Here is a 25,788-nt window from a genome sequence, read left to right as displayed (position 1 = left end):
AAACCCGACAAACCCGTTAGTAACTACGACTTCCCTTTTGGCCACGGAGACCGCACAGAGTTTAATTACAACTTTCCTTCTCTACTTCATGTACAACGAGTAGGGGGAGGGAGCATCAGGTCAGCAACAACCAGGGCTTCCACAGGAAAAGGACACAGTTAAATTCAATCGGGACACGAAATCGAGTCCCCATTTCAGCAGCAACTTAGTTATAACATTTCAGCATGTCTGTTTTACTGATATGTATAATATTTAAATTCGTAAAACTCATAACTTTTCCTTCTTTTTGCAATCACATTGTTAGGAAAAATATAGCACTTTAATGGAAAGAAAATTATACGACTGAAAAGTGTCTTGTCAATATGCTGCACACACAGTCGGGAGGTCCGGAGCTAATATGGACGAATCTTGTTACTATGATTGACCACTAACTTAGAAACCTTGAATCACGCATTAGTAACCACGACCTCCCTTTTAACATTTTTCATCCGCATTACTTCATGCTACAAAGTGATTCGTTGTCGTTCATTCACCGTCATGGAATAATATCATATTTACAATTTTTTCTTGATTTTAGTACAGTCTGGCAACTGAGCCACACCAAGCAGCCAAAAAATTGCCATGGTTCAAATCCTGTTCCCGATTTCTTTACTCTAAGATCTCCTGAAGTGTTTGATCAATATATTAAAATTAATTATTATTTCTTTTTAACAAAAATAATAAATTGCAGTGCCCATAAAAAAACTAAACCTTAAAGAGTCTTGCCTAAACTTGAACATTACTTTCGGGAGGTCCGGAGCTGATGAGGACGAATCATGATACATTGATTGACGACTGACATAGATACCTTGACTCACCCGTTAGTAACCACGACCTCCCTTTTAGTATTAACGGTCGCATCGACTTATACTAAGCTCTGCCTAATCGCAGTACTTCCCAGAATATCCTTTTGTTTCTTTCCACGATAAAATATATTTGTAGACCCTCAAAAAACATTTGAGCACTGAGGCATTGTATAAGGGTTCGAACCCTTACAAAGGAGGTCCCTACATAATTGCTTACAATAAAATATATTGAAGAGAAAACATATATATTCCCAAAGTTCGTCTTACAAATGAAACCTAAAGTTCTATATTACCATATGTAAGGTACCACTCATTACCCTGTCCTGGGTTAGATCCCCAGGTCGGCTGTGAGAATAGCTATTCCGTGTGACTACTAAAAAATGCAGGGTTTTTCAGAGTATTCCTATTTCCTCATGCACTAACAAAGAAGTTAGTAATAGAGAACAGACCGATTTTGTAGGCTGACTAGAGTGATGCCACATATATATATATATATATATATATATATATATATATATATATATATATATATATATATATATATATATATATATATATATATATATATCAGTGGCGGCTCGTGAAAAATAAAATGGAGGGACTGCAAGCCTCACACAACAGTAGGATACACAAATTTGACCTACCTCAGGTATGAGTTGTAGTTGGTGTCCACGAATTCCCAGGGCATGGTAGTAGTGTTGGTGGTAGAAGGGATGGCCGAGGTGGTGATGGACCAGTATTAATTGAAAATAAAGTCGGCGTGTCTGCTCTTCGATGTAGCAAAATTGTTTATTACTATTTCATTAAAATCCTTTATTTCTGTTATCATTTTATTTTCAATGGATATCACTGCTAAAGCAGACAGTCTGTCATTCACCATGTATTACTTGAAAATAAAGTCCGCGCGTCTGCTCTTTGATGTAGCAAAATTACCATCTGTGTTTTATCGTAAATATCCGTTGTCTCATCACACATAACTGCCAAATAATCTGCATTCTTTACTTCTTCCTTGATCTTATTTTTGCAAATTTCCAACATAGATTCTAAAAGTTCATTCTGTATTGATTTAGATGTTCCTTTAAAAACTGTAGCGGTCTGTAAATGAGCATCTAAGCTAGAATCTTAGAGCTCATTGTTTCATCATGTCCTCTAAGAGGGAGTTCAAATTTTCCACAAAATTTTCCACAGTTTATGATTTTGGATAACACATCTCTGTTTTTTTTCACCTGTTCATTGTGTTTTGCAACTGAGAGCTTGTATGCTGTGTCAATCTGAGCTGCAATGTTCACTTTACCCAGCAACGATAAATTAATCATGTTATTCATATGTTTGGCTGACTGCTCATGTTTCACTATTTTCTGTGGCAAATGCCTCAAGTCAGTCACACCACTTTTCGTCCATGCCGAGTCCCCATCAAACAATAAGCATGGAAAGCAGAATAAAGTATTTGCCTCGTCACAACCACAGAGCCATTCACATTTCTGATAAACACTGATGTTAAACTGGCGTGTATATTCTTTGTTCCTGCTTGTACTGTTCTGTTGAATGGATAAAACTGGTGTAGGTCTTCCTCTTGCTTTGATTTCAGTCTTTTCATTTAATGTCAGCTGGGAAAAGTTGATGTTTTGCAAATACTTCACTCGATTTTCCATCGTCAAAGGGTAATTAAAGAAAGCACGATTTAACCACACCGTCCACACGTTGTACGAGACTGAGCTGCTTCAAGTGCGGCGGCGGCGCCAATTAATAACAGACATGAATCGTACAGCATTGACAGCAACTATGAAAGTAACTTAAATTTTGGTCTGATTTTAATGAAAATTCACTTAGCAACGTATTGAAAATAATTAAATAACATATTAAATGATATATTTGTTGGTAGTGTATTATTCAGCTGTCTCTCTAAAGGAATCATACGCCTGGCAGTGAGTGTCTGGGGGGACTGCAGCTCTGCAGCCCTATGCACGAGCCGCCACTGATATATATATATATATATATATATATATATATATATATATATATATATATATATATATATATATATATATATATATATATATATATATATATATATATATGTGTGTGTGTGTGTGTGTGTGTGTATGGCATCCAGAAAATTGTGATGTGACTTTCTGCCTCATTTACACACAATTGTCTCATTATTTTTGTTTCTCTTACTATTAACACAACATACTCATTCTTGATTTGGTTTAATTTATTTATGACTTTTTATTATTATTATTATTTATAATTTGTATTGGTATTATTAATAATTTATTTTATTATACGTTATTTAATTTTATTAATTTCATTATTTTCATCAGTGTTATTATTTTATTTAATTTTCGCCCCCAGGTCTTGACGTTGGTCATTATAAAGAACTGTGCCCGGGCAGACTAATGCCCGTAAAATATATATATATATATATATATATATATATATATATATATATATATATATATATATATATATATATATATATATATATATATATATATATATACTGTATATATCCTACGATCATAAATCACCTGTATTGCGCAGGGCATGAAGGATGAGGGAAATTTCGGGGTAAAACACGGTGAAAAACTGATCATATGAGTATGACACTAAAATGATGCCTCTGCGTGCTTTGTACGTTAAGAAATTAATTATTTACTGTAAATACGCCTCCGAAAAATCTGCAGTTACCGCGTGTCGTCTGTTTACAACCTACCTGCTCGGTTCCAGTGTACACTAATATAACGTCCAAAAAAAAACGTACAATTACACCATGACGCTTCAACAAATTTGCTTTCATTGGTACCAGATATCAAAATAAATACTTTGTTTAATATGGTGCGGAGAGCGGAACCCCCAGGCTAGGAAGTTAGTTAAAGTTAGGTAGGTTTCTTTGAGTGTTTAGGTCAGGTTCTATTAGGTTCTGTGCAATGTCGTGACTTTTTATAACTTACTATCATCCAAAGAACACCTGTAGAAAAAAAGGAACGAAATCTAATAACTCATTCTGGTGGTAGTGCTGTTCCCATACATTGCCAAACAATGAAATGCCAGAAGTCCAAAATGAGGTGAAAAAGTTTAATGAAATAAAAGTGCAGAAATTTTATTTTTAACACTAGTTAGGCTACATATTTGTTCTTTCCTTTTTAGACACGGTGTAAATATTTAGTATTTGTGAACATCTAACTTACTATTGAAAATAGGTTTTTATTGTGTAATTCATAGTAATTCAGTGTTACGCATATGACGTTCATTGCCGTAAGAAACGAGCCGTTATGGAGATACTAAATAAAATGAGGGTAAAAAACGCAAATTGACGAAACCTAACCTAACCAGAAATACCCCCTTTTTTTTTTTACGGGAATTAGGCCACCCAGGCACAGGTCACTAACCCACATCGGGGCCTAGGGGGCGAAAATGTAATAATAATAGTAATAATAATAATAATAATAATAATAATAATAATAATAATAATAATAATAATAATAATAATAAAGAAATACAAAATGAAAAAAAATCAAAAGTGAGAAACAATAGATGTATGTTGTGTTGTCACTATTAAGAGAAACAATTAAGACCCTGCAATTGTGTGTAAATTGAGACAGAAAGTCAGATAAGCAACCTGGGACTTGGTCACATATGGCAGCAGGGTCTACCATTAGACAATACATTATGCTTCCAATATCTTCCCAGGCGGTAGTACCTCCGTTTGGTAGCTGCCTACTACCTACTAACCTAGCCGCCCTGTGTGCAAGAAACTTACCTTGAAATGCACAGAAAATCCTCACTGACCAGATCTCTCTCTCTTCGTCAGTGTCCCTCTTTTACCACAGTAACACGTGTAGCGATCTACACGGCACCGACACTCGAATCAAATCTCGAACACTTTAATAAAGAAACGAGAACACCGTGAGCCCAGAGTCAAAGGTTGCGACTTCGTTCTCCAAGACACGCCGTCAGCCGCAGTACATCCCGCGCACACAAATGTCGTCCTTCAACTGGCCGCTCCTTCAGACTAGTGATTGGCCAATGAAGAGTTTCAGTGTCACTCGACTCTCGCGTTACATCGACACTCACGCTGATTGGCCGAGTTACAAGTAAATGTGGGAAAATGGAAATAAAATATAAAAATTAATATAACTCGAAAATTATAAATTTCCTACGGAAACGCGAAAGAATAAATTATTTTTAGTGTTTTTCCCTCCATCCCCTTACATATAAGAAATATATAAGATGTTGGCACTACTACATATTTTATCCCTATGAAAACCTACTTAACCTTACCTAACATTCTGCCAAATATGGCAGTGAGTCCGGTTATGGGATTAGGTAGGCTTCTTTGGATGGGTTGAGTCAAGTTCTGTTAGGTTCTGTGTGTTCTCATTTTCATTTTCGTGTTCAGTATCATGAAAATTGTATCTCCAAAAACTTTGGTTCATTGCCATAAGTTATTTCTAGTGCTAACCATCATTCTGGTACCAGTGCAAGAAACCTAACTTAACTTGAGATAAGTAAACGGTCTTGATGGCCTCCAGGAGTGGTGAAACCTGTCTTTTTCGTGGTGGAATCGTCTTTTAGAAAGAGATTCCGCAAGATATCCCACAGTGTTCACCATGGCGTCCAAAACGTGGGATAAGTGCCCTTATATCTCTCAGTGTTATGTGTATGGGCACCAGTATCCGGATCAACATGTTCTTAATGTGATTAACTGTTGAATACTGGTACTCTTTCCAATACTCAGTAATTATATGGGTCCCTGGAAGTGCCCACTCTTGAATAATTTCTTACAATGTTTCTTTGGCCCTCGTTTCAACAGGTATGAGAAACATTTGTTTACTGCCACGGTGAATTTCTCCTATAATTCACTGCCCTGTCATATTTTCGTTTCCCGAATATTACCTAGTCACTCTCAACGCCGCTGACATGACTGTGGGGTATGAGATTGTTTGGTTCACACTCAGGATGGGTTGGAGAAAGGAAACTCACAATGTGCTCTCTATATACATGTTGTATTGGATGTACAATGCAGCTTGGTGCTGGGAAGGCAGCATGGTTACAAACGTGATGTAGAGAGAGCTGGTTGGTGAGGACGCTCAGAGAAGGACAGCTTGTGGGTCGCCATGCTCGCCGGCGGGAGAGAGGACCGCCAGGCAGGCGGAGGAGGAGGAGGTGTTGCTGGCTGCGGCTGTAGGTAGAGAGATCCACTATATGACCACCCAACTTCACGTTGGTGGAAGTACAGAAGGATGCAACCACTTCCCGACAAAAAGAGAACCAATCAATCATTGTTTGTCTTTGTTTTTGTCTAGACTTCATGGAGAACGTGGTCAATATTTCTTTTACTTACTTTTACTTTATCCTTTTCACCACTGAGCGGCTCGTTAGCCGCTTGGACGATCGGTTAAACAAGCACATTAACACTTAACTTACTTTTGGAAAACATTTGTTTTTCTTTGATTTGAAATGAAAATTAAGTATACACAAGTACCACTGAAATCACTTTTCTCGAAGCCGCATTGCGAAAATTTTCGTTTTTTTTGTGCTCGTATGAATAAGATCGTTTGTTACAGACAAATATTTCCTGTTTAGTGTCAGTTCGCTGCCACACTTAAAGCATTTTACACATCCTCCTAACTAGTCCATGTTCATAGATGAACTCTTGTAAACAGTCTTTATCCTCCACAAGGATAATTAACTTCCAGTATTACATAACCCCGCAGTGCTACCGCCATAAGACAAAAAAATCTCATTACGCTAAAATCTATCCGATAACCAGCCAAAAAGCCGCTAAACCAGCTCTAAAAATCATCTAAATTTTATGTGTTGTAGGAGCCTTTATTTTGTAATTAAAATAGTTGCTTTATGTAAAAATTTGGCATGTAGTGCATTATTATTATATGAAAACATGTGATATGTATTGTCTAGCTAGAAGAAGCTTGAAATCTTTTGACTCATTTTGTGAGTGAGCTCAGAATATGCCCCATTTGTACCTTTAAAATACCATTTCAACTATAGTATTGGGATTTACAAAGTGTTATATTATATGACGAGTTCTTCATGTTTGTGTTATTTGAATAAAAATTAAAATTGAAAAGCAACTAACATTCAATTAATTATTTTCAGGCATCCGTAATTTATACTTTTACTCTATTCCTTTTTAGGCTAGTAATTTTATATTCTATTCGATTAGTATTTTCGACAAGTAATTCTACTTTCACTCGATTACAAATTGTTAGTAATTTGCAACAGAATCACGAAAAAAGTCTATATTGAGGACAGCAAGTGAGGTCCTACCCCCACCCCTCTCACCATAACAATAGTTAAAGTCCTCTTCCCCGGATGACCAGACCTAAAACCTACCTAACCTTACTAACTTCCAAGCACCCATAGAAAGTTCGGAACCCCCACAATATTAAACAGAAAATATTTATTTTGATATGTGGTACCAATGAAAGGAACTTTGGTGAAGCGTCATGGTGTACAGGTAATGTAATTTTATAATTTTAGTGGACGTGAGAGTACTGTACACTGGGAACGAGCAGGGTGGGTGTAGGCAGACAGACAACACGCACTGATTCGGCTGTTTTTTGGAGAAGTAATTACTGTAAATAATATTTTTTTTTCACGTACAAAGCACGTAGAGACATAATTTTAGTGTCATATAATCAGCTTTTCACCGTGTTGTACCCCGCAATTTCCCCTATCCTTCATGCCGGGTCCGACTAATTACCCTAATGTAGCCACAATGAAGTCAAATAATGGTCCTACATGAATAAATCGGACTGCCAATCACTTCTCGACTTGTATTTGGTGTCACAAAGTAAAAAAAAAATGGAAAATTTAATTTAATCTGAGTTAATAGATCGAGTGCATGTACCTAACATAACCTAACCTAACCTAACACAACACAACTCAGATTAAATTAAGTTTACCTATTTTTTGTGACTATGACACCAAATAATAATCGAGAAGTGATTCACAGCCCGATTTACGCTTGTAGAACCATCATTTGACTTCATTGCGACTACATTTGGGTAATTACTCGCTCCCTCGGTACATGCACGCGATCTATTAACTCAGATTAAAGACTCAGATTAAAGTAAGTTTTCCAATTTTTTGTGACTTTGTGACACCAAATACTAGTCGAGAAGTGATTAGCAGTCCGATTTATTCATGTAGGACCATTATTTGACTTCATTGTGGCTACATTTTGCTACTTTTGGGTGCATTTAGGTAATTAGTCGGACCGTTCATGTCCAACCCACTACAGGTGATTTATGATCATAGATAGAAAACTAAAAAAATAAATACTTACAATTAAAATAAAAAGTTGTTGCCTCTTAAAATATTTACTTAAATGATAAGAACGTCTGTGGAAAAAATGAACGAAATCAAACGGTTCCCCTTGGTGGTAGTGGTTTCCTCATAAATTACAGTACCAACATAATATAGGTATCTAACCAAACCTACCCACTGAAAGTAGGTCTATGTTTAAGGGTAAATGTATTAAAAACTAAGCATTTGTGCAAGAAATGTTACTCTTAAATATCTATTTATAATTTAAAAAATATGGTACACTGTATTTAGGGTAGTCAGAAACACTAGAAGAGGAATGGGTGAAAGATGAATATTAACTGTGCTTCTTGTTAGCAAGAGCTTCCCAGTGACTGACCGAATGCTAAGCAGCAGAATGTTTTCCCACAATCTTTCCATACGAACTAAAATTTTAACACCTTAATCAAACCTAACATAATCCGGAATTGTACATGCATATTGAAAGGGTAATACTGGGAAGCATTTGTATGTACCAGCAAACTAATGCTGTATTGCAAAGAATTATAAATCCTTTTCCTTTATTCATGGCTTCATTCATAAAAAATGTCTAAATTTGCTGTTTTTTATTGATCACTTCATATTTAAAACGGAAGTGTTAATGTTTGTAAAACGTTCTTGCTCACGTAAACCGTTGAAGCAGTTAGAAGATGGATATGGGAGTGGCGCAGCATTTTTTTATAGCAGGAAAAATAGAAAAAAGACATACCAAAAGTGAAATTCCTCCAACTGATTTGGCTTATTCATGAGTTCAGAATTAAGTTTTCTTCAATAGACCTTTTCTTTAGGTAGCTACAGTAGGGTAAATTTGCACTTGCACACCACACTCTGTTAGAAAGTAAAAAATATATTTTTCTAGTGTATTTGTGTGTTTAGACTGAATATGACCTTCATTTCTGGCGGAAATTAGCCGGGTTTTTTTATTTAATTATTTCGTTGGACGTTTTCCGAAAAAAGTAATGGCTAAGCGAATAAAAAATACACCAAAAAACACTAGAAAAACAAAAACCTAACCTAACCTAACCTAACTGACTCTCACCATATGATGAAATCACCTCTTTCTTACCTTATTGGCCTGTAAGGGACGAGTTATGACAACGCCACATATGTTGTTCTTTGCAGTATTTACATTCAGTCTTGCTCTTAGGACACTTTACCGAGGTTGGAAGAACACTGTGCGATCGAAAAAATGCTATAGTTTCTTCGTTTTTTCCCCAAAACTCGCAGTCGGCTCCATATAATTGAAGTGACACCCTTCGCAGACTTCCATGGTCAGAAATGAATTTGAATTTCGAAATATGAGAGACCCAAAATAAAACTCGATTTTGATTGGGCCAAAAATACAGCGAATTAAACACAAAATCATTTTAGTTGGTTGCAAAAAGAAAAACGCTTTTGATTGGCCGCGTGACGTGTACGGGAACGCATGCGCGTGATGATTTATGAAGGAGACATGCAGTGTGGGAGGTGAGGTAGGCGATAATGGCGCAAGATTAATGGAAGAAAATAGAGAAAATTTTGGATACGCTTTCTCCGTTATTATACATTTTTGCCGGTAATGTAGTAGATGAAAATTATCTTATAATTAGACGTCTTAATCGAATATGATAATAAATTAGTGGTAGGAATGTGTGGTGTGTAAATGCAATAATACCTACAGTAGTTACCTGGGCCCATTTAGGTAAGTGATACTATATATTAATATTGTACTGTGTGTGTGAAAGAACACAAAACCAAGCTTTTTTTGGCATAAGTTGCCTTATATGCTGTAGCTAAGGATGTAACTAATTTTTTATGCACTCTCTCTGATGTTAAGCACTGTATTCAAGATAAGAACTGGCGCATGTTTCTTACAATATTTCTGTATGCAATATTTTCTTCATAAAAATTTTCTGAGGTCCTTTTTAGAACACTTAACACACCAGTGCCATCCTGATGTTTGCTTTAGGTCACTTTAAGTAGGCTTACCATGAGCCCCGATTTGACTGGGACTATTGCAATATTGAACATGTCCCAGCTAGTTTGTGATTCTGTCCTGGAAAAATCAAATCAAAAAGGTTAGGAACTATACAGTACAACATTTTATGGAAAATATGAGGACTTTGTTGATGTAGTATGGTACTTTATTTATTTATCAATAGTTGCTTATAATTTATTACAAGATACTGTACTGTACTGGAGAATTTTCCACTCATGACATTCTCAATAATCCCTCCTCGTGTTCCTATGTTGCAAGGATTGACTGTACACGTATACAGTACCTTAGGTATGTACAATTGTACTGGGCCTGAATATATGCATTCTCAGCCCATTACATGCTGACCCACCTTTGATGACTACAAACATGTTAACAGCTGCTGCTATGCCTCATTTGTTCTCTGATATTACACAAAGTTATCTCAGAACAATGCCTCGGTAATGCACATACTATCTTATACTGTACTGTACTTGTATTGCTGTATTACTGTGATTAGAAACCTGATTGTATGAAATACAGTACAGTATTTTCCTCTGAAAATCAGAAATATGGCCATATTAAATACTGTATACAGTATTCCAAGAAAGAGTACAGTATTTCAAAAGTTAAAACTTTATTATTAAAACTATTTTGGGAGTTCAAGAGGAAGCCTTAGACCCTTTGGCATGGTACAGAATGTAGTGATATGTCAGGATGTAGGGGAGTATGGTATGTCCCTGTGTAAAATAATTAAGAGTATTATTTATTTGTTTATTATTTTGTAAATACATTATAAATGATTTTCCAAAGAATAAAATTAATTGTACTGTATATTACTGTATCAGTTTATACTGTATATCCATATGCCTTTTTGTCCTGGATTGGTTGCATGAAAATATGATATCTTTTATAGTGACTGTCAGGTCCTTGTCATAGGAAATTACATTTTTAATATTCTAATTGAGGTTTAACATTATTTTCTTTTCAGGAAAATGGATAAAACAAAGAACCATAAAGCCCTGTTTACATGTCAGGGCCAAAACCAAGTTGAAAATGACACCAAGAAACATAACTTAAACAAGATAAGTAAATTTGTTGATGTAGATTTGGACATTTTCGATGATGAAGATGATGACATTCTTGCCCAAGCCTGTGATAACAGTGAGAAGTAAGTTGAAGTCTGGTAGATACAATAGTTACTATTTCATTCTGCTACCAGATGTAGGATTGTTGAGATCAGTAATCTTAAAGGTAAAACAGAGGGCTTAAAATGTTGGAAGTTTTAATTAATGTACCCCAATATATTAAAACAGGAAAAATAGACTAACAAAACCCAACCTAATTTAGCAAACTCTTTTTAAAATTATTAGGTTTGGGTAAATTAATTTGGGTGGTTTGGGCTGTTTTAAAAGATTGTGTCATCAGTATTCGCCTAAGATTAGATTTGGAAAGCTCAACATTTTACCCTTTTGATTTGCTGTTCGACTGTAATCAAACAAAACATAAATGCTAATACACAGTGTTCAACTTTTCTCTGCATCTTTCAAAATAATTTCTACTTTGCTGGTGCACCCCTCAACACTCCCTTTTCTACAGAATGAATGTCACAAATATTGGAGGAGCAGAGCACACATCTATGGGTCATGGCTCAGAAGCAGCGAAAGTGTTGCCCTATGCATCTGTACCTCAGTCCACACCTCTAGAATCTCTTCCTGGTTTTGATGCAGAGGCTGGTCAAACATGGGTCTACCCTATTAACTATCCAATAAGGGAATACCAGTTTTCTGTTGTTGAAGAAGCATTATTTAAAAATACTCTTATCTCACTTCCCACAGGTAAGCACAACTGAAGTACAGTAATCTCTCCATTAGCTGAAATAATTAGTGCAGAGCAGTTCCTGGTTTGAGAGATTTCTTAGTGTTAAGACAAATTTTCTCATCCATGAAAAATATTGCACATCCCCGGAAATTTTCCGGGCACTTGTGAATGCTTCTGCATTGGACAAACTCAGATCTATATTTATTTATGCAACTACTGTGCATGTACAATATATACATATTGTAAGCAAACAAAATACATGTATACTACTGTATACTGCTCTCACCAGTAGATGCTGTCATCTTGAGCTTGTGATGCAGGCAGACCAAATGGTGATATGAAGATGCAGGATGGCCTGCCTTTGTCCTGTACCATCTGTAGCAGGTGTTGCTAACTGTCACTCTCTTCTCCCTCCAATAAGGAGGGATTGTACATGCATTTATGCTGTACATACTCCCTCTACAGTCTACACACTAGCATACACTGTCCACTCTGATATCTACAGTACTGTATGTACTGTACAGTACTTTCACACTTACTGAATGTACAGTACTGTAATCACTTTTTACATCTAAACATTGCTTTAACATTATTCTTGGCTGATTAAATCCTGGTATAGTAATACCGTATGCATTACTGCACAACACAGAGCGTATGTGAAAACAGCAGTAAGCGAGTGAACAAGCTTATACAATGTTAGCAGACAATGAACTAAGTGTCATGATGCAAGAGTTTGAGTAGATAAAGCTGTAAGGTACATCAGCAAATCATACATCCCATGCAGTCATTTAACATAGTAGCCAATTGTAGCTCAGGAGCACTCTGAGCCTACCCGCCCACATGCTCGGCACGTGATGGCGCATGATGCAATCTCTCAGAAATTCGGTCAAATGCCCAGAACTGAAAGATTTATCCTGAATTTCTCAGAATACTAAAAATATTCTGGGTTACGGAGAGTTCCGGGGATTGAAGATTCCGGCTAATGTAGAGATTCCTTTGTACTGTATGCTGTTTATTAATAAATATCTAGATTGGTGTCTAAACATTTAGAAATACTGTAACTTATTTTAAGATTGGCATAATGATTACACTGTAGTAGCATATGTTTATACAGGTCATGTTTTTTTAGTTGTTCACCTTCATCTTTGTAACAGGCTTGGGGAAAACATTTATAGCTGCTGTTGTGATGTATAATTTCTATCGTTGGTACCCAAGAAGTAAAATTGTGTTCATGGCACCTACCAAACCCCTTGTGACTCAGCAAATTGAAGCATGTTACAACATTATGGGCATCCCACAAAGTGATACATCACAAATGACAGGTAAGGAGAACTTCTGTTATTCTAATAAAAGTACATGTCCTGTAAATATTGAAACATTGCCGTTGGATAAGGCAAGGGTTTATCATATTATTTACTTATTCTTCTGTTTAGTATTGTATTATTCACACTGGAGCTGCACTTTAATTAACCACACTTAACCAAAGTGTCAAACACAAGATTTTCAATCATATTCTTAGGGCATATAGGGTTTTGCAAAGTGGCTTTGGGGATATTACTTGTACCTCAGAATTTCCCAGGGAGAGCCTCCCATGACCAGGTGGTTGTGTGCATTCTTAGACAGATGAGACTTTCTCTTTTGATTGAGACAAAGGTTACCTGTCAGACAACCACTCAGGTAAAAATAATTCTCTCGCTCCTCCATTTTAGTAAAAATATAACCTAAAGCTATTGTTCCTGGCATGGATATTTGATATTCCTCCAGGTAACACCTTTGGTGTGGAATGTCAGGTAGTCCCATCTGTTATAGAGCATTTTTTCCCAGCTGAGAAAAGATGCCCCGCCCCCTCCTCAAAAGTTACAGCTGATTGGCTGTTGCAAACCTGTCCTATTTTGTCCTGAAGTAATGATGTATTTCTAAATGAGTTTTTTCATAATCGTTGGAATGACCGTTTGTGACGAGAAAGATATTTATCTAATTTATAAAAAGATATATACAGTACATTCATTATTTCAAACATAAGCACGTAGGAAGTTTATCAGAAGTATTATACTGTACATGAATTAACTGTTAAAACTCTGGTAGCAAATTCACACTTTCGGAGGATGCATTTAACATACAGTATACTTATTTTTACCCACAATTAGGCATACTAAGACAAATTACGTATCATTAATATTACATTATGGGAACACATCTTAAAAGATCAGAATCACATTGAAATATTACACGATCGTTAGCAGAGGCGGGAAATGTGACTGCGAACAACTTAATATTTTTCCCGCCTCTGCTAACGGTCGTGTAATGTTTCAATGTGATTCTGATCTTTTAAGATGTTGTGTTTGCATAATGTAATATTAATGATAAGTAATTTGTCTTAGTATGCCTTATTGTGGGTAAAAATAAGTACAGTCAGTTCTGCTATAACACGATAGTTGTGTTCTTGTAAAATATTGTGCTATAGAAAATCGCGTAATAGAAATAACAGGGCTTATGGAGAACATAGGGTTAGGTGCAGATTACTACTCGAAATCGAAAAAAATTAGCAGTTAGCCAAACACAAAGGATAACACAGTCTAAATAAATGTTACATTCATATCTAATAATGAAATCGTACAGTAAATGTAACACTTTACCTTGAAAAAATATGAATATAACTTGATGGGGGAGAAGGGTGATTTTGAGGTTGATAACATCGAGCTTCTCTTCAAGTGTTATATCCTTTCTTTTACGATCATCACTGGGAATTCAATCACCAGAACGCTTCTTGGAGATATTCTTCTTTACCATATTCACAGTTAGTACCACAAAATTGGAGAAATAGTAAGCAAAAATCGCTTTACAGCAAACAAGCGTTTGTGTTATACAAATATTGTTCCTCTATTCATAAATCGCGTTAGAGCCAATTCGCATTATCAAAACACGCGATATAGCAGAACTCAATGTATATATTAAATGCATCTTCCGAAAGCGTGAATTTGCTACCAGCGTTTTAACAGTTAATTCATGTATAATCCTTTTGGTAAACTTCCTACGTGCTTATGTTTGAAATAATGAATGCATTTATCTTTATATAATTTAGCTAAATATCTTTCTTGTCAGAAACGGTCATCCCAACGATTTTGAATAAACTCATTTAGAAATACATCATTACTTCAGGACAAAATTGGACAGGCTTGCAACACCCAATCAGCTGTAACTCTTGAGGAGGGGGCGTGGCATCTTTTCTCAGCTGGGAAAAAATGCACTATAGTCACCTTCATGTACTAGCTGGTGAGTATGTCAGTTATTACACTTATGTTTATTTATACTTGAAGTACTGCTGAGTGAACATTGAGTCACAAGCAGTAAGGCACTGAGTTTATATAGGTATCCCACCAACTGGCACCTTATGAACTGGATATGGATAATTAGTAATCCACCAATTCAGAAACACTTGTAACTGTTTTGTAGTTTCAGTTGGAGCTCATTGTAATCTCTGTTTGTACTGTAGTTCTTTCAGAGTACAGTACTTAATGTTCACACAAACACTATATGGCTTTCTTATTTATTTACCCAAATATATGCACACTAGAGTACCTATACGTATTGTTGTACTGTACTGGAGAATTAACTGATGATAGGTAACTATCACTGAACGAGAGAATACAGGAGGTAATTTACAGAGCTCCCGTAACGAGTCTGTCGTGTGTGAGATACAGGAGTTTAACTCCACTGAAGGCTGGGCACTTGGTGATGACCTGTGCCAATCAGAGGTACCAATTGTCTAATTTATCTAGTTAACTCGCCCACCAGGTTCCAGGTGGCCAGCTGCACTCTCCCTTCCCCGAAGAGGAATATTAGTGGCAGTGTTTGTGGTGGTGAGAGTGAGAAAAAAAAGTTCATTTTGTGAGACTTTTGATGAAAAAGTCAAGATTTTCATAATTTTTCTGGTTCCAGGTTCAGTGGCTCCAGAAAATAGGATTAAAGCATGGACAGAAAAGCGAGTATTCTTTCTTACACCTCAAGTTTTAACAAATGATTTAGCACGGGGGGCTGCTCCAGCAACATTGATCAAGTGTTTGGTGTTGGATGAAGCTCACCGTGCACTTGGTAATCACGCATATTGTCAGGTGAGAAGCATTTCTCTTGTTGATAAATATAAGAAGGGTTCCCATTCATCACTGTGAATATTTTGCACTATAAATTGAACCAGTTGCACTCAAAATCTACAAACTAATGATCCATGATTAACTAATGGAATTGTTACTACCATGGATGATTATTTTTTTAAAGGGTTCTAGGACATTTTGTCACTGTCACTGGCTCAGTGTAACCCTAACCTAACCTAAGCAAGGCTTCATTGCCTCCAAATATTCATTATTATCTAATTTTGATACATATAACACAGTATTCAGTGACTGGTGACAAATTGTCCTGTGATGAAATGTCTTATGTTGACAAATCATAAAATTATAACCAACCTATCACATAACGATTGCTGTAATATACAGGTACAATACTGTATATTTAGCGAGCAAGTGCACCTTGAACCAATCTGTCAACTATTGAAAAACGCTCAAGATTTTGATCCAGTCCGTCAAACATTTGCATCCCCTTATTAATTGTAGCAAATGCCTCTGCCATTTGTTTCACTGAAAATTTTTTGGGGTTGCAGGTTCTTCTACATTTTGACTCTCTTCTTCCTCTGCAATTTTCTGTGCTTCCAGTTCAATAAGATCCTTGTTACTTAGCTCATCTGCTACACTTTCAACCAATGCAGTATAGTACTGTGTTGTATTCCTATACCTGTACTGTATTTACAATTTGGTGTTTTTATAATTACTGCATGATTTTATAAACACAATTACACTACAAGTAAAAGTCCAAAAATCCGGATGCCAGAAATCCGGACCACCCGAGAATCTGGACCTTTCAAAAACTCAAACTTTTTATTTTTTTTTTTGTTGGCTTTTGTGTGTATGTGCGCATGCATGAGCGCCACAACTGCGCAGTGACAACAAGTGACCATGAGGTCGCCACTTTAAAATGAGCAATCAAACTGTGACAACGTATGTAATTTTGAGTCCTACTCTTTACATTTACAGAGTACTGTACAGGCCCATAATAATGGTTCCTAAAGTAGATAAACTTTGTTGTGTGAAGAGAAAGAAGAACACGTTGAAATTGAGTGACAAATTTGAAATAATTAAGAAACTAGAACGTGGTGTGAGCAATACTGTTCTAATGGAAACATACGACATTGGAAAGTCTACAATTTATGATATAAAAAAGACAAAGAATAAAATTCTAGAATTCACAGCTTTTCTTTAAAACTGCTCATTTTGAAGCATGCTATATTTGCTAATGAATAAACTATCAAAATGTACCTGTTCATCTCTTCTTTAGTCCTCCTTAAATTTGAATTTTAAAAGTACTGCCTGAGAATCCGGAAAATCCGAAAATCCGGACCGACCCAATCCCCAAGCAGTCCAGATTTTTGGACTTCTACTGTATTTGTATAAAAATAAATAGTAACTTTGATCAAAAGCAGCATCAGAAATCTAGAATTGATATATGTAAACATTTATGGGTGGTTGACTGACAAGCTCACTGTGCCTAATTCACCTGGTGTCTGAGTTTTGAATAAATTTTCTTAATTGCATCCTTCATATTGTATGCTATATGGCTTTCTAATGTCCTGGCAATACTGTAGTCATAAATTAAAAACCTCCTGAGGGTCAGGGGCTGGGAAGGCAGCCACTTGGTAAACACCCAGCTCACTCATTAAGTTACTTATTACCAAGCAATTTACATAATTCTTCTATGCATTCTTACATTTATGACATGCTTGATTATTGTTTTAATATCATAAGATGTTAAAAATGGGTGTAGTTGTTGGTGGTGGTTAACTGTTGCAGGATGGTGATGGGTGGCAGGTGGTCAGATGACCAATGACCATGAGAGGGAGAATATACACACGCTTCTCATTGGCTGTTTTTTCTATATCATATGTAATTATAAGTCCTTCATGTCTTTATTTATATATATAAGTGTTTCTGAACGCAAAATCAGCACAAGTACAGTCCCCCCAAAATTCCTAGCCAGAAATTAATTCCCTCTTAATATATTGTTTCTTTTGGGAAATTGAATTTACATATCACAGTTTTATACATCACAAGACTTTCACAAACAGAACCCTTATAATAAACTAGGACTACATGTACTGTGTGTCACAAAATATCTTAAATAATATGACTGAAGATACGTATCCTTCATTACTACGATAATTGTGTTTCTATCTTGGTTATCTTTATCCCTTTTAGGAGTAACAACAGAAAATCTCAAATTTATTTTTAATTTTTTTATCTCTGTTATTACTCAGGTGGTCCGTGGACTTAGGCAGCATCATCATGATTTCCGTATTCTGGCTCTCTCAGCAACTCCAGGATCAGATTTGCAAGCTGTTCAGCAGGTTTGTGTTTTAATTCTTTACTGTTTGGTTTTCTTTTTAGTAACATATGTATTCTAGAGGAGGAACTGTGGGCTTATTCACCAACTATCCATAATGTTTCAGTAAATTTTGTGTCGTAACTTTAGAACTGTCCTCATGTGTTTCATCGGTGCAGGTTGCTCCAGAAAACTATATAAAAAAGATTAAAATTAATGTAGTGTTGTTAAATGTTTTCTTAGTTGAAATTTGGCATAAAAAATGTCCTACAGTGCAGTACAATACGCCAATGTACCTTAAATATTAAATCAATATAATTATTCTATAGCTTGAAAGTTTGTGCTATTTATAAACTGTACTGTACAATACAGTATACTGTATATAGTAGAGGGATATCCCTCTTATTGAATAAAATGTGTTCTACTTCATTTGAAATTGCTGTATGAAGCAAGTTTTCCCAATGAAATGCATGTGTTATTTGAAGATGAGCTTCCAGCCCAAGAATTTTAGCTTTATAAAGTATGGTAACATACTTAAAATGACAAAATACCCTGTAAACACGATTAGTAAATATTTTAAATACAGACAGGTTCTGCTGAATGAGCAATTTGCAATTCTGAAAAAGTTTTTGTTGGTCATTAGTGTGGTACACATGATCAAAAAAGTATTTGTGCACATATCGTGCGAAACAATCTGACACCACAGACGGTGGATATTGCAAAATATCATACAGTATATCATTTTCTAGAGACTTTTCCTATTTTATCCATAATAAGTATTGTTATTGTACAGTATGGAAATTCAGAAGAAAATAATTTAATCTTGTGAACAATATGTTGCATGGTTCATGTTGGTTACGTTGTCATATTTAGGAATCATCAGACCCAATGTGCATAGATACTTTTTTGATCGTGTGTACATATACATTCATACCTTTACAATTGGCAGTATATCACCTGTGGTACTGGGAGCATGTTGAAGTAGTGGCCGGAATGACAAAATTTATCACAAACCTTATATATTGCTAGGAAAAAAATTATTTTTCAGTACATTCCATACAGAAATTGTAATACTCGTATAGTGTACATTGGTGAGGAGCATCATCTCACAGGTGAACATATGCCTAGGTTGCAGTGCATTGTGGGTGTGACATCAGCTCACGAGAAGTTTAAGCAGGCGGAAACATATAATTACTACAATATCAGCAGTTTACTGCAAATTTTACTGTAATATGAAGACTATTGCTTTTGGGGATAGTTTAGTTAAATTAGATTTTGATATTTACTCTCTAAATTCTTACCAAGTACTGAACTGTAATTATAACCATTATGTGAGTGGTTGTTGTGTAAACAATGTTGATCACATGCTGGACCGCGCATTGCCTGTCAGGCCTCTAAGCTTCCAATTAACCAGGTTTTTCTTTATTTGCTTTCAAGTATTATTTTAACTTCTTTTTCTTTGTTTGTATATGTTAATTAACTTGGAGTGGAACTATTGAAAGATGAACAGGTAAGATAGAGAAGTGGAGGCTTGAGTCAGGTGGCAGGTATATGCAGTTACCAGCATCTTAGAGTTAAGATGATCGATCATTGAAACTACAGTACTCAGTTTATGTTTTCTTTTTTCACTAATGCACTCAGTACCATAATTTTTTCATTTGTTTTGAGATATATTAAGGGCAGCACACTGGATTAGAATGTACAATGCTTTCTGAGTAACAAAAGAGAGCTATGGACAGCACAAGTGTACAGCTTGTGCCATATCCAGAAAATAAATGCCCCCATATTGTCTTGGCTCATTGGCTAGCTACACTGGATGAGCCTACCACTAACTTCACCTCAGAGTATAGAAAACAATCTCAGCCAATGACAAAGTGGGAATAGCCTGACTCTACAAAGGATTATTCAAGCTGGTTCACTCAGAATTTCACTCATGAGCCTACGTGTACCACTAACTTCACCTCAGAGTATAGAAAACAATCTCAGCCAATGACAAAGTGGGAATAGCCTGACTCTACAAAGGATTATTCAAGCTGGTTCACTCAGAATTTCACTCATGAGCCTACGTGTACCACTAACTTCACCTCAGAGTATAGAAAACAATCTCAGCCAATGACAAAGTGGGAATAGCCTGACTCTACAAAGGATTATTCAAGCTGGTTCACTCAGAATTTCACTCATGAGCCTACGTGTACCAGTAACTTCACCTCAGAGTATAAAAAACAATCTCAGCCAATGACAAAGTGGGAATAGCCTGACTCTACAAAGGATTATTCAAGCTGGTTCACTCAGAATTTCACTCATGAGCCTACGTGTACCAGTAACTTCACCTCAGAGTATAAAAAACAATCTCAGCCAATGACAAAGTGGGAATAGCCTGACTCTACAAAGGATTATTCAAGCTGGTTCACTCAGAATTTTACTCATTAAATCGAATGCAAACTCGCTCATTAGATTTTCATACCCTAAAACATAAGCTTGCTAAACCAAATTCTTATTCAACAATTACTCATTCAGAGGACCTGCCTGTACAGAAGTGTATCTGTATGTACAATGGATGAACATTTTAATACAAATAAACAGTTAAAATATAAATACACACCCACCATCAGTGGAATAGACGACTTACATAGCTACTGTAGTTTCATAATTTACAAGAGTAGTCGGACACCTGCATGGGCCCTTGCAATTTTACTGTAGTTACACTATGTTGTGAATTTTTGGCAAGAAATAATTTTTGCAGATTGATGGTTAATAGTGATTATACAGTACAGTACATTGCTATTCTCAGAGCTTACATATCACTTATCATTACTGTACTCTGAAACTTGCATCATATAATCATTGTAATTTTTTTTTCAACTTTCCTTGCTCTCTTTCCTATCCACATTCCTTATACTGTATACCCATGTTTTCCTAGAAAATTTCTGGTTTCATCACAGTCCTGAGATGTAGACCCTTATTTTATACATATTGAAATAACTAACTATAGTGCCTAGAAATGCACAGGAAGTAAAAAAAATATTTTGGATGTGGCACCTTGCTTTGAACATGAATAAATAAGTTGAATATATGCTGCTCTGGTTAATTTTTTGGTGTTATGTACTGCTTAAATACTTTTACAACAAAAACAATGGTAAACTAAATACTGTAATAAAAAAATTATTTGTTCATCTGTAATTTTTGTTTCATTAACTGGTTGTATAATACAGCTTGAAAGGAGTGGGTCTGATCTAATCATTTTCCAATATGTCTCTCTCTCTTGAATACAATATTCAGGAATATTTAGCTCTGGAGGTTATAGTTAAAAGCATCATGCATTTATTTTCTTCTGACCTGTGACAGTTTTTTGCCTTTTCTGCCATACAATTAGAATTTAACTTTCTTTCACAATGGAAGGCTTCTTTAGAGATCGTACTAATTTTTACTTCCCTATACTGTAATGTATAAACTTGTTGCATTTTTATTACAGGTGTTAACAAATTTGATGATATCACATATTGAACTACGAAATGAGGACAGTCCAGATATACAGTCATATGTCCACCAGCGCAGTATTAACAAGGTGGTGGTTCCATTAGGAGAACTCCTCACAAGCCTCAAAACAAGGTTTCTCACTGTAAGTAATTACAGTACTGAAGTTATTTTATTTTGATACCCGGTATGCGCTATTTACATTTTAACCCTCAGTCATCAGGACTGTCACATATTTCTAATACTGTACCCTGTATACGTTTGTGGCTGCCCACTATCATGGAGAGCAGGATTCCACATCTTACGTCTGGCAGCTTCTCCTTTCTCCTGTCGAAAGGCTGTGGAAATGATCGCATTGCCCAGTGATGATTGCATGCCAGAAACTCCAACACTGACCTGATCCTGAATACTGTCATTAAGAAGATTAACCCTACTTCCCACCTTACCTCAGCTCAGGAAACAGGTTACCGTATGTGACCTGATTCCTTTGTTTTATGTCTTTACCCATTGCTTTGTTCTGTTAGTTGGCTGAAGAGGGTCCTAGTATACTAGCTCCAAGATTTCATTTTGTATTCCTCCAATGTGGGTTTTTGCTTCATTTACCTGTGTGACTATCACACTTTTGGAATATCATTTACTATTATCTGCTCACCTCGCAATATACTGTAAGTGTTTCATTTATTTATTACTGTATTATTTATATTATTATTACTGTAGTGTACTGTATGTACATTTAAAAAAAAAATATTTAAAGTTGCACTGTAATTATTAAGAATATTTTATGTGGCAGCCAAGGTGACTTTTCGGAACCGCTCAGTTATTTCGGATTCATTCCAAATTCATATCGTTTAAATAATTCTTGAAAACGCACACGAATTAAGACGAAAACCGAATTACAGTCAACCCTCGCTTTACGCGGTCCCATTTTACGAGTTTCCACGTTTACGCGGTACCCTGCCGAACACGGAATGCTCACTTTCCGCGATGTGTGTACCCTTTTACGCGGAGATCGGCGCGAGCAGGGTGCGCACAAGGTCGCCCAGTCATCAAAACATTACCGAGTTCTTCACCCGCCACCCACCACAGCCGGCCCAAGTCAGTGATAGTGATAATGATAGTGAGGATATGGACTTATATGGACTTTGAGGGGTTTGACAAAGAGGCCCTGCAAGCCTCTGTGGTGGATAGTGATACAATTGATACAAGTGATACAGGTGAGGGCCAATAATCTGCCCTCTGCCTCGGAACCAACCCTCCATCCCCGTGTACCCAGCCATCTTTTCTACTAATGTAAGTGTTAAAAAACCTAATATTATTGATATTTCTCTTAATTATTAATTGTGTGTGCATACCATCATAAAATTAAGAAGTTATTTTTACTACAACGTAGGTATTGTGTCTGAAAAAGTGGAGTTTGGGGGGTCGGCCCGGTCTCTATTTCAATTAATCCCAAATGTTATGTTGTTCACTTTACGCATTTCTCACTTTACGCGGGCCGCCGTGGGTTCAATTGACTGCGTAAAGTGAGGGTTCACTGTATGGCGATCCTAAATAATGAGGGTACATTGTATGTATATATATATATACAGTATATATATATATATTATGAAATTTTCATGTAAGATATAAAAAGATTTCTAATTAACATGAAATGAAAACTAAAAAAATAAATAAGCCATTTTTTTTCTAAAAAAACAGTTTTTGTGATGTATAGTCCAGAATGTGACGTCTAGCTTTATACCTAGGTATGTAAATGCCTAGCATTAAAGGAAAACAGAAGCCTTTTGTGGAACTCGCTTTGGAGTCTATTTAGGCATCAAAAGGGTTAATGTGCACAAAGGTTTTAATGTACATTCCTTATAAGTAAATATATCCTGAGTATGGAGGCTTAGTCTGTTATATGTACAGTATCACATACTCCAAAAAGTATTATCCAATTAATTTCAAAATGAACACTGACTCCTATTGTCTTAGCAGGGTTGTAAAAATTCTTCATCTGTTGTCATATTATCTATTATCAAATTGTAGAGATACTTTTTAGAGTGTGTGCACATGATGATGTGCCTTATTGATAGATACAGTACAGGAGTGCTTTGATTTACGAAACATCAATACAGTATACGAAAAGTCGCTGATACCGAAAAAAAAAATTTCTGGCACTTTGGTATACGAATGAAAACCCAGCTTTTACAAAAAAAAAGAAAAAAATACTGTATTTTTACATAACACCAGAAGATGCTTATTTGCTGACACAGGCAACTGAGAGTATCCCATGCTGAACACAGGCAGTAATCAGTGCACTGTACTGCAGTCAAGTGTGGGGCAACATTTCTCTGCTTATATATGTATACATATACAATATTGATAATGTGTCATATAAAGATGCTGCTGTACAGTACATTGATCCAAAAGTACGAAATGACTAACTGACCACCAAATAAGAGGCAGAAATTTTAACTGACTTCTTAAATTATGTTGATTTGGAGGAAGAAATTGATGAATCTATGCTTCTGTCACACATAACAACAAGAACATGACAATAACCACAACTCAGGCCCCACACAACAGGAGGAGAAATTTGATTGTGATGTCACTTTCATAATCTTGATAACAGCCATGAATGTTCAATCAATTTATCTGAGTTTTATAGGCCCCACATAACAGGAAGAGGAATTTAAATGTGATATCACACCCATAACCCTGACAATAGCCATGAATGTTCCACCAATTAATATGAGTGTTTTATAGGCTCCACACAACAGGGGGAGGAATTTGATAAAGTAGGTGATATGCCTGATAATCTTGATCTTGTGTTTCCCACCAAAAATTGCTTAAAAATTTGTATTTTTACGTTTGTGGACCTTTTTTCCGTAGGAATGTACCGTATCTCCCTTTATATATTGGTACTCAATGGGAAAAATGGCTTTAATTTACAAAAAAATTCGATTTACAGAAGGTTTTTCAGGAATGCATCCCTTTTGTAAATCGAAGCACCCCTGTACCAAAACATGTTACTGCTGTGTGAATATTTTCATGTGTTTGCCTTTTGTAATATCAGTAACAGAACAAAGTACTAAAAATACTTACAGTATTTGCATTCAATGTTTCAGGTAGCAAGAGTGTATGTCAACAGATTACTAGATATGAAGGTGTTGTATACGAAAGATGAAACAACATTGACAAAGTTTCAGGTAAGAAATTTTATTTTTAATGTATTATTTAAGAAATAATTTTTATTTTTCTCAATCCATCATCCCAGTCCCTTCTGGCCAAGTTTCAATATGTAGGTAGATATTCTAATGTGGTTTGTCCTTTGCAGAATGGGAAGCAAATTATAAATCAAATTTGCTCTCATTCTTAAAAGTTTTTATCACCATGTTTTTTGCTCTGTACATACCTAGCAGGTGAACTGCTGAGGCAGTATTTTTGGTTAGGCAACTACTGTACAAGAGAAATATTTAGAGAAGAGAAAAACTTTACTTTGTGTCTGTAGACTTAGAGAAGGTATTTGACTGGTTACCGCATGAGAAGGTGCACTGGGCAGTAAGAAAGTTATGGGTTAAGGAGTGCCTTGTTAGAGTGGTTATGGCATTGTATGAGGATTCATAAACCACTGTGAGAGTAAATGGTGAGGAAAGGGTGGAATTTGAGGTGAAAGTAGGGGTCCATCCGGAGTCTGTAGCCCCCCTTCTGTTTACCATGGTACAGTCCTAGAGGTACTATTATATAACTTTAAGACAATTATGTCTTGGGAGCTGTTTTATGTTTACAACTTAGTGCTGATAGCAGATAGATTGAAGAGACAGTGGAAATATTTAAGAAATGGAAGGATGGAATGGAGTCAGATGGTATAAGATAGTGAATGTAGCAAAAACAAAAGTAATGATTAGTGGCATGCATTAAGGACCCATAATGAAAAGTGGGAAAATTGTC

General features: G+C 35.9%; 1 protein-coding gene across 3 annotated transcripts in view; it reads left to right on the top strand.

The window, feature by feature from the left end:
• Positions 1 to 7,132: 7,132 nt before the first annotated feature.
• The window catches only part of LOC121874169 (Fanconi anemia group M protein-like), a 64,205-nt gene continuing 45,549 nt past the window's right edge, over positions 7,133 to 25,788 (top strand). For 2 of the 3 annotated variants that reach the window (XM_042378156.1, XM_042378153.1), the window contains exons 1-8: positions 7,133 to 7,329; positions 11,123 to 11,302; positions 11,731 to 11,969; positions 13,107 to 13,274; positions 15,892 to 16,064; positions 18,317 to 18,406; positions 21,854 to 22,000; positions 24,966 to 25,046. In XM_042378156.1, coding sequence (XP_042234090.1) covers positions 7,319 to 7,329; positions 11,123 to 11,302; positions 11,731 to 11,969; positions 13,107 to 13,274; positions 15,892 to 16,064; positions 18,317 to 18,406; positions 21,854 to 22,000; positions 24,966 to 25,046 — 1,089 coding nt within the window. In that variant the 5' untranslated portion in view covers positions 7,133 to 7,318. Of the gene's footprint in view, positions 7,330 to 7,359; positions 7,450 to 11,122; positions 11,303 to 11,730; positions 11,970 to 13,106; positions 13,275 to 15,891; positions 16,065 to 18,316; positions 18,407 to 21,853; positions 22,001 to 24,965; positions 25,047 to 25,788 lie in introns of those variants that run through there. The other variant, XM_042378154.1, reaches the window with a different exon arrangement.

This window comes from Homarus americanus, unplaced genomic scaffold (genome assembly GCF_018991925.1).
Source record: "Homarus americanus isolate GMGI-L3 unplaced genomic scaffold, GMGI_Hamer_2.0 scaffold49667, whole genome shotgun sequence".
Classification (NCBI taxonomy): Eukaryota; Metazoa; Arthropoda; class Malacostraca; order Decapoda; family Nephropidae; genus Homarus; species Homarus americanus.
Note: the sequence above shows the minus strand (reverse complement) of the source record. Positions and strands in the feature narration are given on the sequence as shown.